The sequence below is a fragment of the Balaenoptera borealis genome (assembly GCF_965194805.1).
Source record: "Balaenoptera borealis genome assembly, chromosome: 4".
Lineage (NCBI taxonomy): Eukaryota > Metazoa > Chordata > Mammalia > Artiodactyla > Balaenopteridae > Balaenoptera > Balaenoptera borealis.
The window spans coordinates 86,923,069-86,942,167 of record NC_138861.1 but is presented as its reverse complement, the minus strand read 5'-3'; the positions used below and the strand labels follow the sequence as shown (position 1 = coordinate 86,942,167).

The window sequence follows — 19,099 nt, the reverse complement described above, 5'->3', positions numbered from 1 at the left end:
TTCAGCCTCCATTCAGAGATGTTTGTCTTGAGTGCTAGCCTGGAGCGACATTTATTCCCAGAGATCTTGTGGGACCTTATTATATACTAGTCTATCAGCCCCTAAAAGATCTAATCTAGATAAAATTTCTCTAAATTCTTAGCACCAAGAAATATTTCCCAGAGTAAAAAAAATTTCATCCCTGCTGTCCTACACCAGTGCATAAGGCCAATTATGAAGAAGGTAAAGAACGCAATGTTACAACTAAAAGTACTCTCAAAGGAAAACATAGACTACCACTCAATAGTTCTGTCCCTAGAAAAGGAAAAGCAGGGTGTTTAAGAGCAATAAAATTGCTATCAACAGAGACAAAGATGAGAGAACATAGGCCAAGACATGCTGATGATAGATTTTTGCCTCTTAAATGAGTGAGTAGAGTTTGCTCCAATTCTGTTGGAGTATTTCTTCTTTAAACCTCTCTCCATCATGGCACCTGCTTTTTGACTTGGGCAACCAGGTGGATGCTGTTGCCTGTTGGCTATATTGGGCAGTGCTTCCTAAATCTGGTGGTATATTAGAATTACCTGGGAAGCTTGTTAGAAATTCAGATTCTCAGGGTAGAAACCCTGAGAGATTCTTTTTTAAAAATTTATTTACTTTATTTATTTATTTTTGGCTGCGTTGGGTCTTCGTTGCTGTGCACGGGCTTTCTCTAGTTGCGGTAAGCGGGGGCTACTCTTCATTGCGGTGTGCGGGCTTCTCATTGCGGTGGCTTCTCTTGTTGCAGAGCATGGGCTCTAGACCACAGGCTTAGTAGCTGTGGCGCACGGACTTAGTTGCTCCACGGCATGTGGGATCTTCCCAGGCCAGGACTGGAACCCGTGTCCCCTGCAATGGCAGGCGGATTCTTAACCACTGTGTCACCAGGGAAGCCTGCTGAGAGATTCTTATTCAAAAGATCACAGTAGAAGCCAAGACTCTGTATTTTTAATAAGTTCCCCCAGATAATACTCTTGCTGTCAGTCTGTGGACCCGTGTTTGGGAACCACGAATATGGGAATCGTGTAAAATTGAGAAGATGGTGAGTTCCATATTGAACATGAGATGAGACATCCAAGTGAAGATATTTTGTGGGCAGTTGGTTATGGTGGTCTGGAGCCCAGGGGTAGAGAGAGATTTGGAGGCCATCAGCAACTGGATGTTATTTAAGTAATGGGAGTGGGTAAGATTGCCCAGGTGTTATATATAAATAAAGAAAGAACAGAGGCCAAGGACCTGGCCCTGAAGTCTCCTGTCTCTAAGCCACTTTGGTCATGGACAGCTCTTTGATATGTTGTGATTGCCAGCAAAGTTCATTCTATAAATGAAATCAAATCTCAAATCACATTATACTACACTGACATTTTAAAATTAAACATTAATTAACAAGAAAGTTAAAGATAGCTTGTGAGGACTCATGTAGGCTTGAGAATGTGCCATTGTTTTGGACTTTTAGGTGCTTTGACCACTACCCTGCATGAAAGGTGCATTCAACGCAAATGTCTAGAATTCTAGGGGCAGGGGTTTCTTCCCTTATACCTGGCATCAAGAAATTGGAATTCTCCAGAGTTCAGAGATGGATAGAAGATCATTTAGTACAGAGAAAAACCCTTTCTTACACCCTATTCATGTAAAGGTAGGAAGAGGCTCTAAAATATATTTAACCATCTGCAAGTGTTTAATACCTTTAATTTTACCATCTAGAACCCCTTTCAGATATTTAAAATGCTAGTTAACAGTCCACCATGTTTACCAGTTAAAGCCCATTTCTGTAATTCAGTATGCTAATTAGCAAAGCATCAGACGTTAATACAGATGCAAATAATAGAAGTGTTCATTATAGCTGCCTTTGGGGTATGGCTTTCCTGATTAGGATGCCAGCTGACCACCTGGACTGTGCATATTTTATTGGAATGCTGGAAGCAGTTGGGTTGTAAGTTAATCTAAGGAGCTTCCATAATATCACAATATGCATGTGGAAACTTTCTAAAGTAAACTGAAATCATCATAGTAAGGGATGGACAAAAAAAGCAAGTCAAAAGATAGGTCATGGAAGCCATGAGAATAGAGTCTTTTTTTTTTTTTTTTAACTTTGGGTTTATTTATTTATTTATTTATTTATGGCTGTGTTGGGTCTTCGTTTCTGTGCGAGGGCTTTCTCTAGTTGCAGAGAGTGGGGGCCCCTCATTATCGCGGCCTCTCTTGTTGCGGAGCACAGGCTCCAGACGCGCAGGCTCAGTAGCTGTGGCTCACGGGCCCAGTTGCTCTGCGGCATGTGGGATCTTCCCAGACCAGGGCTCGAACCCGTGTCGCCTGCATTGGCAGGCAGATTCTCAACCACTGCGCCACCAGGGAAGCCCTGAATAGAGTCTTTTAAGAATTGTTAAGTGCTTAAGCTTCTGATGCTACTGAGAGGTCAAGAAATAAAATGACTAAAATGAGTCCATGGCTTTGACAATGAGGAAGCCATTGTGATCTTGGTGAGAATGGTTTCATGAAATAGTGACCATGGGAGAGTCATCATGGTGGGTAGAGGAGTGGAGGGGGTGGATACAGAAGGCAGGCACCTTTTTTAAGAGTTGAAAAAGAAAGAAAGACATGGAGCAGAAGAAAGAAAGACATGGAGCCAGAGAAGTTTGAAAGAAACATTTTGTCATCGTGATTTTCATTTGCTGGTTTTAAGATGGAGGAATCGTGCACATCATTAAATGTGGGAAGCAGCCAGTAGAGAAAGGTTGAAAAACCAGGAAAAAAGGGAAAACCAACCTTCCCAGGCCCAGAGGAGTTCAGATGGAGGTGATAATTATAACTAAGAGGAAGATATCATTTCCATTATGATAGAAGGGGAGGAAGTAATTGTGACTGGGGGTGCAGTAAAGTTAGATTTGTATTGAGATAGGTTTTTGGTGTAGGCCAGTGTGTGTTTTGTCCATGAAAAAAAACTACTCAGACTTTTAATTTGGTTTAAACAATTAGTGTTCAATATATTAAGGTTACAGATTCAAAATGTCAATTCTCCCTAGTATTTACATTCATCTCACAAATCTTACTCTATTTAGAAGCCTAACATAATTGAACAGTCACTTTCAAGGGGCTTTTGATTAATACTTGGTCCTTTTTGCCAACTTAAACACTGTCAAATATTTTTAAACTACATCTATAAACTTAATATACTTTTTAAGTACCTCATTTATCTACTTAAACAAAATCTTGCTGAGTACTTAAAAATTGTTGTAAATCTTAAATTAAATTTATAGAGTAGACTAAACAACCCCTTAGGTGGCATAACATTATGCATAAACTTAGGAAGATTTCAACTTAAAAATCAGAAGTCTAATAATTCAATTATTCATTTTAAATTGATTTTCAAAAAATTGTCACTCTAATCAGTCAAATTCCTTAAACATCAGTAGTATAGAAAAGACCAAATATGTACAGAATGATTAATAACATATTTCATGCTTTAAACCTTTCCATATTTGATTTTAAATCTTCCTAGAGTTGAATGATGCATACTCACCAAGGAACAAGATTACCTGGGAATAACTGAGGCCATTTTCAAGCAAATATTTCGACAGAGCTGCAGGCATCCAGAGCAATTTACATCCTCCCAAATGTCACACTGAGCCCTTTTTAGAACAGCTGTGTCACAAGTTACAAAACTTAAAAAGGCTTTGGTCTCATAACTCCTACTGTCCACATCCCAAGACCGAAGTTATACACAGTATCTGATTCTTGATCTACTCAAGGAAATAGGACAACCAGGTTGGTCTTTATCATTTAAGAGAGGTACATATATTTTCTATCTAAATGCTAAAGGCCTTTGATGAAATTCTAAGATTTGTACATATTTTTCTATCTAATGATACCTTTGAACTTGATAGCCTAAAAATAAATAAATGTCTTTTCTATTTAAAGAACTTCGAACTTGATAGAATCTTGCACTCTTTCATGTTCTTAGGACCACACAACAGTTATAGATGTTTAAATGATCTCCAGTTGAGTTTTAGAGATCCCTCTTGATCAAACCAAGTCTGATTTGCTGTTACAATATGAGGTCACTCTTCTATGAGTTTATGAGGAAGGGACAGGAAGTTGAGAGAGTTCTCATCTGATGGCTTCTGTTTTCTCTGTAAATTAGGATGTGAAGTTCTCCGGTAAAGGAGGTGGGGGTTACATGGGTGAGGGTGAGAAAAAAGCTTTAAAATATCCATATATGAAAATGGGAGATCTGAGTAGATCCATGCTGCCTACTTTATAGTCTCATAAGCATGTGACATTAAAGCTATTTAAAGTGGAGACAATACTCAAGATGAGATATATTTATAATTCATGTCAAACATTTAGTTTATGTGGTTTTATATTAAATGTGCACATTTAGTTATTTGAGTATTTGCCATTGATAACAAATATTCTTTTTAGCTGATCAAGAAGTCACAGCTCAATGTGAAAGGAGCTTTATTAATAAAGCAATTGAAGTAGTCACACTGCAAAAAGTTGTAGACTCATTTAACATTAATTTCCATTTGCTAGTCAATTACCAGCTGTCAGGGCATATTAAGTATTGTAAATTTGAGTCAGAAGCTGTCACCCCTAAGTGTATTAACTCTCCCTAATCACATAGGTAGAGATTTGTCCCATGAAAGAAATATATTAATCACCAACTTACATCTGTCTTCATCATGGTATAAAATTGCCACTGGCTTCATTGCTGAAGCAAAGTAAATCAATGTAGACACCAAAAATGAAAGCAGACTGTCATGAATCTTGAGTATTTCCATTCATGTTAACAAGCTTCTCATTGTTTCCAAACAGAAAAAAATGTCAGCCAACTTTCAAAGCTTTTTGCTTCTTAGTGTTAAAAATGTAGTTACTTCTTCTTATTATTACTAGTTAACATTTGTGGAGTATTTATTATGTGCTAGGCACTACGCTTACAGCTTTATGTGAATTATTTCTTTTAATTTTCACAATAACCCTGTGAGGTTATTGGTTCTTATACTTACGGTTGCATTTTTGTAATGAGTCAGTGATAGCTAAAAGACTTGAGTAACTAACATGTCCAAGTGGCAGAGCCTGGAGTCAAACCCAAGCAATTTAATTCCATAACCTTTACTCTTGACCAGTAGTCTATGCTGATGGATGATGTTTGGTATTTACGAGGTGAATCACTTAGGAATGCATTTGGGTGCAAGTAACTAAGACCCAACATATATTAGCTTACAAAATAGCAATTAATTTTTTCTCACTTAACAGAAAGAATGGAGATATGCAACAACTCACATTTGTTTAGTAGCTTAGCAGTACCAGGACCAGTGACTCTGTGATTCCCTGGCCTTTCCCTCATGGCAGCAAAAATGGCTGCTTCAGTTTCAAGCATGAGGTCCACATTCAGGGCAGGAAAAAAGGAGAGGGGAGAGTTGGCACCAGCCAAAACTGTGTAATTTATCATGAAAGCAAAACCTTTCCCATTTATATCTCCTTGGTCAAAACTGTTTCACATGGCCACCCTTATCTGCAAGAGTGGAAGATAAGAGTGGAAGACTGCATGCAGCAGGAAGTTGGGGATGATGATGGACCAGCCTTGAGTCAAAAGTTATAGAATCTACAAACTCTGTAGGAATTTTTCATTTACGCCTTAACTTCTTCCTTTCTCTTCTTGGAGTGAAAGAGCTGTTATTCTCCATCTCCTAATGTATTCTTGCCTCATTTTCTATAATGCATTCCTGGATATTAAGGGAAAGCTGTGGTTCCACCGAGTCAGGATGCATTGGTTGCAAGTAACAGAAGCTAAGCACACCTAAGAAAATGGATGAATTTCAGTCATTTATTTAACAACTAAATTTATTAAGCACTTATTATATGCCATGTGTTCTTCTATGCTCTGCGGACATAACAGTGAACAAAACATTAAAAGAGAGAGAAACACTGTGCTGGAATCTCATAAAACCCAAAAGTAGGAATGCAGCAGGGCCTTGAAGAGGGACAGGAAGCAGAGGCTGAGAAACTATCTGGAATCCAAACAGCTTCTCTGAGCGTATCTCCTTCATTCTGCTCACTGTGCTTTCTCTTAATTCTTAGTCTGCATGGTGGGTAGAATATGGTCACCCCACATTGTCTGAGTTTTTATCTTCTATTCAAGCTGAACCAGAATCTCTCAGTCCCAATCAAAATACCTAGGAAAAAGAATTTGAATCAAGTGAGCCCAGGGACAGTGACAGATATAGTTACAAGGGTCATTGTGAGTGGAGTGGACACCTTGAAAGTTGTCTACCTCAAAAGGCTTCCTGTTGCTATTCGCCATCTCCAAGCTTATTGATGCTTTTCTAGACACTTTGCCTACTACCATCCATGCCCAAACTCCCTCCTACCACCCCAGAGATTTGAAAGTTAACTCTACCTTGAAGAGCACATTATTTCAGTTCTGTAAAAATTGCATGAGTCAAGGTCGTTTTGGAGTTTTGACAAATCACTCTGTGCCCTAAAATATTAAATCTCCCCCTCCCCTCCACAGCCCTATCCCTGTCTTCCAGATGATGGGAGATTTGGGTCTTAGATGACATCAGATTCCCTTCTCACTTCAAGCTAAGCCCTCAGAAGCCAACACCACTACAAACCAATTTGGTTCCAAAGTACACATTGCAATGTAGACTGGTATATTCTTTTATGGCCCTTATAAACTATAAGCCAGTGAGATATGGTTGTTGGTGATTTTTTTTTAACCTTCTCTTTGTTTCAAATGAATGGATGTTTTTCCATTCAGGGATAAATGAAATTGCTGACCTTGTGGGTAATCTGGTTTTTTGCAGGCCGTGGATTCCTCTCCACATGGAGGGGGATGGGCAGGCTGGGGCTCCTGGGGCAAATCTCTGCTCTCATCAGCATCTGCCACAGTAGGTAAGCATTACACATTGCGTTTGAATGGATAAAGTTCAGGAGCCAAATAGGATATGACGTTTTGATCATACCATGTACTGATAAGAGTTTAACATTAGCTCATGACATAATAAGAGCAAATTGTTTTCAGTGTTTGCTGTTTTAAGTGCTTCCTGTATATTAATATATTTATTCTTCAAAATAACCCTATGAGGAGGTACTCTTATTTTCTCCATTTTAGAGGTAAGGAAGCGGAATCACAGAGAGGTTAAACATTATCCAAAGTCAGGAGTGGCTGAATTGGGCTTTGAACCACACAGTATGGCTTTTAACCATTATATTATATTGCATCTTAGAATATAAGATTTGGGCTTTTATAATATATTCTTAATGCTTTGTGTTTATCATCCCGCTTGAACATTTTAAAATATACAAATAGCCTACTCCCTAAAAGGATTTGAGGTATCTCAATACAAGGCATTCATCACAGGGTATTGAAATACAAATACAAAAAAAAAAAAAATGCAGGTAGGAAGGAGATATATATCAAGGCTAATATAACTGAACATTGACCCTAACTCTGAGATTCTTGGCTACCAGTAGATTATCTGTCTCACTGAGTGATAAAACAAGACTTAAGTTTATTTAGATAAATTTATTTTCCTTGTATTAAACTTTTGAAGAAATGTCCCGTATTGGCTCGTATACAAAGAGAAAATATAATGGACAATGTCTTCATCAGTGAAGGTTTGTCAAAATATTCTTCATGTGACCATTTCTTATATCCACTCTTCATGAAAACTGAAGGTACAACATAAACGTGTCTAAGATAATGTAGCCGTAGCATTTCATCTTGAGGGTGAAGAGTGAAGAGCAGGACAGGGGAAGCCACAGGTAACACAGCTTGCAGGTCATCTAACTCAGGTGTTCTCAAGGTATCTCTGTGCATGAGGATCTTGTGATGGGCCATGAATTGGTCCAATTCACTGTTACTCCTAGGTCCTTCTTCAAAGTCAGCAGGATAATTTCTCCCATGCTTCAAATCTCTCCCTTTAGGAAGGGCCCAAGTCCCTTTTAAAGCCCACCTGATTAGTTCAGGCTCATCCAGGATCTCTCTTTTGATTAACTCAAATTCAACTGATTAAGGACCTTAATTACTTCTGAAAAGTCCCTTCACCTTTACTATATAATGTAACCTAATCATGGGAATGAATCCCATCATATTCACAATCCTGTCCGCACTCAAAGTGGGGGGGGATTACATGTTGTATATGCCAGGGTTGAGAATCTTGGGGTGATCTTTCAATTCTCCCTAACAAACCTCCCTCTTCCGTTTGAAAACCTCATCAGTTATACCACCAATGCCAGAAACTTAGTATTTTTTAAGGGCTCTGGCTACATGTTGGAATTTTTTTTTCAGGAGAAGGAAGGATTTATTATTACTTGCAGTAAGTAAGGAGAACACCAGGGATCTTTCCCAAAGCACTGTCTCCCTGATATATGTTGGAAGTTTGAAAAGCATTTTAATCTTGGCATTTTTCTCTTATTTGCACCCACAATGACCAAAGGGCACATGAGGGAGAGCAAAGAAAATTTGAAATATTGATACTCATTCTAAGAATCCCTTTGGAAAAATTGGAGCTATCTTTAGAGATGTAGAGACTAAATTTGTTCATCACCACTGGTCATCACAACCCCAATAAATGCAATAACAAGATAGCTGAATGCCATCCCTAAGTTGTTCTCCAGATATATTTTGGAGATTTTTGGTCAGGATGGGCTTTAGCTTTACAAAGTAATAGTAGCTAAACTAATAGCAGTATATACTTGAAAATGAGATAAGTATTTTGGTAGACCTGATAGAGAACTAAAACTTGAAGCATAAGGGGAGGCTTAGGTTCCAAGGCTGGAAACAGGCAGTGGTGGTGATTGGGAATTTGACTCCCAAAAGATAACAGGGATCACAAGTGTCCCACAAATGGAGAAGTGTCATAGCCAGGCTCACAGCCTGAAACAGAGGGTTAGAATAGGGTTCAACCACCTGTTTACAGAAGCTTGAAAAAGTTATGGGCACCGTCCTGGGTTGTGGTCTATCTTGAGCTACTATCTTTGGATTGAGAGAGGCAAGCAAGGCAGACCTTCCATTATGTACAGGCAAATAATATCCATCCAGGGCTTTGCAGCATTAACAGTTTATTATCACAGGGCGAAAAAACTTATTGGAAAACAGAGCACTCACAGCAGCAGACAAGCTCTTGAAGGTTTATAAATTGCCTGTGGAAAGTAAAGAAAGAAAATAACCACATATTCTATTGCAATTAATTCCCAATCAGAAACCTCATGTTACCCCTGGGGTAATTCCAGTTGCAGATGGAACTCTATGCAAGACAGCATCTATAACAAAACTCAGAGCTGTCAATTGAGCACTAGAAACAGAAACCAATGCTTCTTACAGTTGTTGAAAAACTGCAGTCACAATCATTAGAACTGTTTAGAGTTGGCAGGAGAGTAATTGGAGAATGGAAAGATTTAGAAGGTGGATCTTTCCTGGAAAGAGCACTGTATCAGAAGTCATAAGACCTGAGACCCGGTCCCAACTGCTACTAACTTGTGATCACAAAGAATTGTCACTACCTAGCTACACTATGCACTGAACCTCTCCAGACTCAGCTTCCTTACTTGGAGAAGTATGGGTGGAAGAACTTGAGAAATTCTAAGATTCCTTCCAACTTCCAGAATATAATGATTCCATAGTTTGTGGCTGTATATAGCAGGAGAAAGATATTTGTAACCACTGTGCTAAGTAGAAAAATATAGAAAATTGATTGACTTTTTGCTACACTGTATTTTTATATTTTATCTTTTGCCTCACTACTTTGACCCCCAAGGTTAAGGGAAAATGAGAAAAAGCAACCTTTCCAATGCTTATATAAAATCAAACATTTCTCAGCCAACAGTTGTTTTTGGAGAAGCCATATCTCCTGCATTAGTTTCGTTGACAGCCACGCTATTATCACATTCTAAGAAGACTTGATCAGCTGCCACTCATGCCTTTGGACAAGTTCGTAAGATACAATGAAAATGGTTGTTATTTAAGATCCAGGAAGAAACCAGAGTGGGAGAGGAAAATGTAAAAAAAAGGAAAAAAGCAATTTTGATGATAATTTCAAAGCACTGTTGTGAGAACCAGATGTGATTTCCCACAAGCACCTTAGAGACCTGACTTAATCATAGAATATATTGCTAAGCTAAGTGATGGACCAGTAATCAAAATGAAAGTCAACAATGCTGAGACATATACAAATATACCAAGGTAAAAATTCTACAGTAGAATACATCATCTTGTTTCCAGATACTACAAATGACCTACATGTTTATTTAAAATTCTAGTTTTGACAGTTTTACGAGTCTCAACACCTTGTATAAGAGTACCTGAGGAGGGGGAGGGAGATCTGATCCGCATATTTACCTTTTCAGAGTTACCATTGTTCTCCTTCCCCATCCTCTCCTGAGTTACACGATTTTTTCCTTCAGCACATTTTAATGAAAGCCTTCTACCAGCACTGTCAGAAATAATGACAGTGTCTTTTTATCACAGAGAACGGCAAACTTGTCAGAATGATACTACAGTAAGAACTCTTAACTAGGTATTTCAGTATCAGTATCACATGGATTCATTTTTGAAGGTGACATTGCTGATGATGTGAAAATTCTCAAGGATCGTTGATACAAAAGATAATAGGATTAATGCTTGGAGTTTGTTCACAATCCTTTACAATCTATGAATAAGTTAATGAATTCCTCTGTGATGGCAAGGCAAACACTATGAGTTCAGAAACTCTTCTTGTCAATTTTGAACCTAAAGAGAAGTGAGTATCTGATTACAGAGTGGGCATCAACCATCATTACGGAGAGAGAAGACTTTTCCAAAAGGAAGGTTAATTGGCTGCAGTTTCTGCTGCCCTGAAGTTGGCTTTAGTTGAGCACAGCAACACCATCTGTGTGTTTTTCTAAATAACTACTTCTCACAACTATAATATCTTGAATTCATTGGTAGTAGAGTCTGAAATGCAGCCAATAGTTTTATTTTTATTTATTTATTTATTTTTTAACATCTTTATTGGAGTATAATTGCTTTACAATGGTGTGTTAGTTTCTGCTGTATAACAAAGTGAATCAGCTATACATATATCCCCATATCTCCTCCTTCTTGTATCTCCCTCCCTCCCACCCTCCCTATCCCACCCCTCTAGGTGATCACAAAGCACTGAGCTGATCTCCCTGTGCTATGAGGCTGCTTCCCACTAGCTATTGGTTTTACAGCCAATATTTTAAAATTGTTCTATTTCTCAAAAATTCACCCAAGGAAGAGTAGAAATTGGCACAACCTTCAGAAGAGCAATTAACACTATCTATAAAATTTTAAATGCATGTGTCCTCATCCAGCAGTTCCACTGTTGATTCTTTGCAAAAGTTCATTAATGTATATGTCCAAAGGTGTTCAATATGGAATTCACTGAGCAAATACATATCTTACCAGGCCCTATTCTAGGCACTTGAGGTAAAGCAGTGAGTAAACAAGATGAAGTAGAGCTTACAGACTCGTGGAAGGATGCAAACAATGAACAATAATAATGAACAATACACATCCAGCAATCCCACTCCTGGGCATATACCTGGAAAAAACCCATAATTCGAAAGGATACATGCACCCCAATGTTCATTGCAGCACTATTTACAATAGCCAAGACATGGAAGCAACCTAAATGTCTATTGACAGAGGAATGGATAAAGAAGATGTGGTATATATTTATATAATACTCAGCCATACTTTTATGGCTGAATATTACTCAGCCATAAAAGAGAATGGAATAATGCCATTTGCAGCAACATGGAAGGACCTAGAGATTATCATACTAAGTGAAGTAAGTCAGACAAAGACAAATATCTTATGATAGCACTCATATGTGGAATCTAATTTTTAAAAAGGCTGAAACAAATGAACTTGTTTGCAAAACAGAAACAGACTTACAGATATCAAAAAGAAACTTCTGTTACCAAAGGGGAAATGTTGGGGGGAGGGATAAATCAGGAGCTTGGGATGAACGTACACACACTACTATATATAAGATAGATAACCAACAAGGACCTACTGTATAGCACAGGGAACTCTATTCAATATTCTGGGATAACCTATATAAGAAAAGAATCTAAAAAAGAATGATTACATGCATATTTATAACTGACTCACTTTGCTGTACACCTGAAACTAACACAACATTGTAAATCAACTATACTCCAATAAAATTAAAAATTTTTTTAATTAAAAAATTAAAAAATAAACAATACACATAATGAGTAGGAAAATTATAGAGAGGGTTATAAAGTGTTCAGTCTATGAAAAATATAAGGTAGTGTCAGGAGTACAGGTTAAGCTTTTAAAAAGGGTGGTGTGGGGTAGATCTTAATGAAATGGTACTTGAGCAGAGAGCTGAAAGAGCTGAGGGAGTTCACCAGGCATGTATGAGAAACTGGAAACAACCCAAGTATCCATCCACAGAGAATGTTAAACATGACAGAGCCATTCAGTGGGATTCTGATGCTATGCAACCATTAAAAAGAATGAGGTAGATCAGTGTCCTAGGTCGGATGCCCGGGGAGAGACTGGGGCAGGGATGAGTGTCCTGGAGTTTTATTAGGAAGGACTCTCAGGAGCAAGCCTTGCAAGAGAGTGAAGGGCTAGGAAAGCAGAACTGGGCTGCCGTGCAGTTGCGTCAGAGGCCACAGCCCATCCCACAGGGAGCTTGGGGGTTGGGATGACTCTTCAGAGCCGTCCCAGGGCGTAATGCCCAGGACCAGGCTTTGTATCACCAGCTTCCCCACTGACCAGTCATTACAGTACAGTCTTGAGGGAGCCAGTTCCCTTTGGTGAAGGGCATTTCAAAGGGAGGCGTTTAGCTGAGAGCTAGCTGACAGCAGGGGTGAAGGAGCACTGGGATCCCAGGCAGCACACACACCATGTACACATGCTGAGACCTCCACTGTATATGGTGAAGCCGGGTCCAAGACACTTACATGTAGGCATGTGCTTTTCAGAACTTTTCCCTTAAAGGAATCCACAAGAAACAAATCAGACTTGTTATCTTTAGAAGGAAATGGGGGTAGGGAGTGGGGCTGGAAGGAAGGCAGGGCCCCTTTAAGTCTTTTAAGAGCCCCCTCCTTTTGGAAGTCCCTCTCATATCACAACAAATATAATAAAATGCACCCACATCCCTCATTAAATATATAATTTATATATAACTGTGGAAGAGTTGAATTTACTTGAACTATAGTTGACCAGTTGACCAAATATTACATTTTTGAACACATTGAAGTAAATATTATTTAAATTTCTAATTTGCAAATTTCCTTTTTTGTCTTTTAGAACCAATACTTCTTTTCAGGTCTTAAATCATTCCATAGGCCCCTGTAAGCTCATAGACTGTATTGACTGTTAGGTCAATAGGCGCTGTTTAGGGAGAAAGAGGCTGGCCCACCTTCTGTTGTCTATGTTTCTATACTCTGATTTTGCTAACATTATAAATGTTTATTTTTACTTATTTATTTAAGTTTACATTTTTTATCACTTTAATTAAAAGTTTTATTTTGAAAAATATTCAGACCTACAGAAGAGTTGCAAAAATGTTATAATGAACTCTTACACTACCTTGATATAGATGAACCTAATAAATGTTTAGTTTTAGAAATCAACCAGATATATCAGAGAAATGAGATTATGGGATTTTTTTAAAGTTTCTTTTCTATATATCCACCTTTTAAAAAGAAAAAGAAAGAAATGAAATGAAAAAGAAGGAAATGTTATATTAAAGATTAAATCAATCTAAAAGGGGAGAACCCTCTGAACAAGTTAGCTGCTGCCCTCCTGGGGGTCCTTTATCATAAGGGACCAGCAGAAAGTACCCATAAGGCTACCCAGTCATCCAGGGTGCTGTGTAGAACTACTGTTGCTCCCCTAAGTTACCACTTGGTCAGAGAGACCCTCCCACCAACAACAAATTATTTTCATCCTCCAGAAAGAGGGGAGACCTCCCTTCAATGGGGTTTTGATCTTCTCAACAAGAAGCGAGGTTGGTAAAAAGTTTTTGAGAAAAAATTAAACTGGAGGGAGAAGACAGCACCACACAGTGTCTTGGGATCCGTGCCTGCACAGCACAGGGATGATCCTAAAAACATTAAGCTGTACCAACCCAAGGCACAGCTGGGAGGGCCAGGGTTAGAGGAAGGCCTCACTGCAGGGGTGACCTTCACCTGGCTGTTTGGTCAAGGTAAGGTAACTCAAGCTAATTTTAACATAAACCAATATTTTAAAAATGAGGAAGCTCCTGATTAAGTATCTGATTTCCAAGGAGTTATAGAAATGGGACTAAAATTACATTTAATCAACTAGAAATGGCATGTAAGACTTTCTTAACATAACATAGTGATTGAGCAAGTGAGTTTTAGAGTCAGAAATATGGGGTTCAAATCCTGCCTCTGCCACTTATTGGTTTGGGGACCTTCAGCAAGTAATTTCGCATCACCAGGTCTCAGTTTTCTCAATCATGAAATGGGCATAATAGTATCTCTTACTTCATAATGAAAAGATTACATAAGATAATTTACTACACTGAAAATATTTAGTCCAGTGCCTGGGACATAGTAAGTGCTCAATAATGTTGACCAGTACCAAGGGTTTCACATATTTCTTCTCAGTGACCTTATAAAACCCTGAGAGGTAGATGTTATAAACCTCCTTTCAGAGAAGACACAGCAGCAGAGACTCAGAAAGGTCACCAGGACCACATGGCTAATAACTGATGGAACCAAAATTCCTCCACAAGACTCCTGACTCCTAAGTTTAGGGTGTTTTCCACTAGAGTATGGATGGTAAATTAAACACCAGCCCATCATTTAATATTTGTTTTTAAATGATACAGTAACACAGCATGTATTATCTTACCTTCTTTGCAGTACTCACCTTTTTACTGCAGTAAGTCAAAGAGTAGAGGATATTCCGTCTTTAGAACCATATAATTTGGATGGGTTCATTTCTTGGGGATACTTAGGGTTCATGATGACATGTGAAGAAATGAATACATGAACCATACCCTGTAGTACTATTCATATTGGTTGTTTTTCTCTGTTATTGGTAGAACAAAATCAGTATCTCTGAGAATGAAACGCTCTCAGTCAAAAGACAACAGTGGCTCCATATTATTACTTCCTTGTCTGGGCACTAGATGTCACACTAAGTAAAATTTTAGAAGTTATTCTTCAAAGTAGGGTGTGGCATAGAGTCTAAACCTTAGCTATGAAAAACCATAGCTTTATATTTCTAGAAGAATGTAGTTAAAGATGTACTTTCACTAACAAAAGAACTCAGAAAAAAAGAACTGTTAATTAGAAAATATAATTGGAGGAATCTTAAATATGTGCAAATCCTTGTACATCCATTATACCTCAGTAGTGTGTGTATGTGTGTGTGTGTGTATATGTGTGTATATTTGTGTGTGTGTGTGTAGGTGGAGTAGCAGCCTATTGTCATGTCTGTTAAAAAGACACATTCTACTTATTATGCACATAAAATGGTATTTCCTTCCAGAAACAAAGCGATTTTTCTAGAGGCAGGTAATGTATACATATCCATAGTCGTTTGTGTTCTGAGATGGTGAGAAGCTGTTCTTCCCCGGGAAAAGATTCAGACATGGCTCTAACCTGCAAAGGGATGGAGAAGGTGAAAGAGGAGGTAATGACAGTGAGGTTCATTAAAACCTGAATGGTCTCAGGGAAGATATGGAATCATCTCTCTTGTACAGTTTACACAAAGAAGATATAGCAGCTGCCTACCAGCCTTCTGAAACTCATTTATCCCTTGATTTTAGCTCTCAGAAATCTAAATGAGAATCATGGATGGAGATTTGGATGTACATTATTTCCTTTTTGAAAATATTTGTGCTTTTAAAGGATGTCAAGGAATATGAGCTCAGTATATAATAAAGTTAGATAATTATATCCCATAATTTACATGTGTTACTGAACCTCCAGTGAGTTTCCATTGAAATGCTTTGAATTAATTGGAAGCTAGAGAGAATCGAGTCTTACTTTTAGCAGTTATAGTGCATATTTTTTAAAAGTAACTCAGTAATGAATTCGGACTGTGTCTAATGATCTACACATGAATATAGTCATATGTTTTGTATGTAATTAATGTTGTAAACATTGTAAATAATGTTTCCTAAGTTTCAGTGTTTTCTAGATAGTGTATAATAACAGGTGATTCCCACTGGATATAATTAGTCCTCTATCAGTTTGGCAAATTTCGGTGCCGTGATTAAGTTAAGATCCCTCTGATAAGCAAGGTTACGATTGATGAAATATGACTCTTTGGGTTTGGGGTTCATCCATGTCTTTCTGTTATTCAGGAGATGGACGGTCAGTCATTTGAATGGTGCCCTCTACAACTAGATGGTTCTCTTTAGCTCTCAAATCCTGCTGTGACTTGGGCCTTTTTCCCCCAGATATTAATACTGCTGCTGCCTTGGGTTTTAATAACCTGAGGTCGCGTAGGTCCTGAGTGAATCTTTCATTTTCTCCCCGAGCACTAAGGGGGAGGTGAGTGCTGTGATGATGGCAGCCCAGGCTGCTTCTCCAAGAATTCAGGCAGCCACTTAGGACATCACTAGACTATTTCTCTAAGGAGAAAAAAATGGCTCCAAAATAAAATGTAGACAAGGCTATTTCTCTGTCAAGCCAAAGTTTGTTTGTGTGTATGTGTCAGGGGCGGGGTGGGGGGAGTAGATGAGTAGGTCAGCTCTGTATTCACTAAACAGTTATTGATGTTGAATACACACTGTGCTGGGCTCCAGAGAATTATAGGGATTGTCCCCACTCAGAGTAAAATCAGTGCCCCTCATCCTGGCCGACTATTCTTACATCTTGTGTTTGGACTGTTACTGCTTAAGATAACTATCAGAGCTGTTGAGTGCCCTTTCTGGTTTTCCCACTAGCTTGCCTTTGGATCTTGACATGTCATCTCTAGACCCTGCTCTCACACATACAGACCATACTAAAGGAATGACTGACACTTTGTGTTTGTTAAGGCTCAGCTGATTTCTATTCAACAAATGGTAATTGAGTACCTACAATAGGATAGGCCTGCAAGGAATCAAAAAATGAATGACACATACCTGCCTTGAGAAGCTTAGAAAAGAGGAAAGAGGGTAAGACAGGGATACCATTCACAGATAATATCTTGGGTTGGAAACCCCAGGTTGCTAGTTAGATAGTGTGAGAAGTAAGAGGGACTAATAAAGCATCTGGGAGCCCTGTACATGCACTTATTTCCTCCCACGACAACACAGTGGAGAAACTGAGTCACAGAGAGGTGGTAACTTCTCAAAAGTCACCCAGCTGGGTGATGGTGAAACTGAGCTCAGACTGGAACCCACGTCTGACGGCTCGCAAAGTCTGTGCTGTTAATCACCACATTCTCTCACGGTCGGGATATACACCTACAGCTTACAAGAGCTCTGGGAGATGAGCTATGGAACCTGCAGACCGTGGGCTTCTATTGTATCTATGAGCCGTATTTTATTTCCTGACAGGTCATGGGTTGACCGCGGTCAAGGAGAAAGCAGGGGCCACCCTCCGGATTCATAGTGTGAATTCTGGCTCTTCCGAAGGGGCCCAACCTGATACTGCAAATGAAGTCCCTCCAAGTGAGTGGTGCATTTATTTGGGGATTTCTTGGACTTGGGCTGCATTACACCATGTGCACAAATAGATTTCCAAGTTCATATCAGCAAAACGAACTCTAAAAGGGTGTTTTTCTCTTCAGTAGCAGTTGCAGCCGCAGATCAGAGGCCTGCAGAAAGCCCACCCACTTCTCCTTCATCGGGGTCTCGGGGCATGCTGTCAGCCATCACCAATGCGGTTCAGAACACAGTGAGTCGTTAGCTGCTTCCTCTGTTTTCCCTGAGGTCTGCCAGTGCCTTTTTTTGATATTTCTATTTACCAGTGACCTAGATACATCAGAGAAAAGATGGTCTTGCTCGTAACTTTGGATTGTGATTTTGTTATGCTTTCTCCCACGGAGTAGGCGTAACCTTGGAACCAAAATGATAAGAACAAAATGAAATATATTTTATGTTTAAAAGAAGGGAGCTGCTTAGAAGGAACATTTTTCAGTGTGATATAACAGTGTCCTTTCCAATGGCTGCAAGGACAGCCTCTGTTTGCGGGGAGAGGGCTCTTTCTTAGAGCTGTTTTTCTGAGATGCTCTATGTTTCTTAACCTTCAATTTGAAAAATTATAAAGTGATTCAGGTATACATATATATATATATAGATAGATAGATAGATATACATATATATATATACCAGCAAAGAATCAGGAACATTCCCCAACATGTTTCTAAAGTATTTCCAGATAACTAAGACCAACATTCTTCCTCCATCCCTACCTCCCAATTCCCACTCTCCTCTTTCCTTGAATAGCCCTAGTACCCATCCCTCCTTCCCAGGCCCCTTCCTTTTAAAGAAGCTTAAGAAGCTTGTTATTGACAACAAAACACTGATGAATAATGAATAAAGGGGGATGCACCCCAACTGAGATAAGGCAGTTAGCTGGTCTTCAGGATCAGAAAGAAAAGGTTTACTTTCTGCTGTGTGAAACCAAATAACTAGTTTTTTAAGAAATATGGCTCACGTCCAATTTATTCATTCATTCATTAAAAAAAAAAGGTAATTAGCTTTCATTATATCCCAAGAGCTATGCTAGATGCTGGGCATAAGCTGAAAGACAAGAGGGCATAACATCCTGGAAGGTGGAGGCAACTTAACAGTTGTCAAATGCAGTGCTGTGTGGGAAGAAGAGGGGGCTGTGGACACACATATGGGGGTGTCTTAGCCAGACTTCACATCAGGGCATGCCAGAAATAGGAAATGACTGTTCCTTTCCTTGCTACTCGAGGTCCTCTAGACTAAGCAGGGAGAAGGGGGGGTCAGCAAGTATGTTTTAGGAGTCGGATAGCAGTACAAGTCCAGTATGCCCATGGCGGGTGCGCGGGGAGGGTTGTAGGGTTGGGGATGGGACAGAGCGCTTTCATTACCTCTGGCGTAAGAAGTGAATTCATGGGGACTTCCCTGGTGGTCTAGTGGCTAAGACT

General features: G+C 39.1%; 1 protein-coding gene across 4 annotated transcripts in view; it reads left to right on the top strand.

Annotated features, from left to right (window-relative positions):
- FAM114A1 (family with sequence similarity 114 member A1) overlaps nt 1–19,099 on the top strand; it is a 78,358-nt gene that overhangs the window by 11,981 nt on the left and 47,278 nt on the right. For 2 of the 4 annotated variants that reach the window (XM_082390689.1, XM_082390688.1), the window contains 3 exons: nt 6,828–6,915; nt 17,538–17,651; nt 17,771–17,877. In XM_082390689.1, coding sequence (XP_082246815.1) covers nt 6,828–6,915; nt 17,538–17,651; nt 17,771–17,877 — 309 coding nt within the window. The remainder of the gene's footprint in view (nt 1–6,827; nt 6,916–17,537; nt 17,652–17,770; nt 17,878–19,099) is intronic. The other 2 variants (XM_082390690.1, XM_082390691.1) reach the window with 2 other exon arrangements.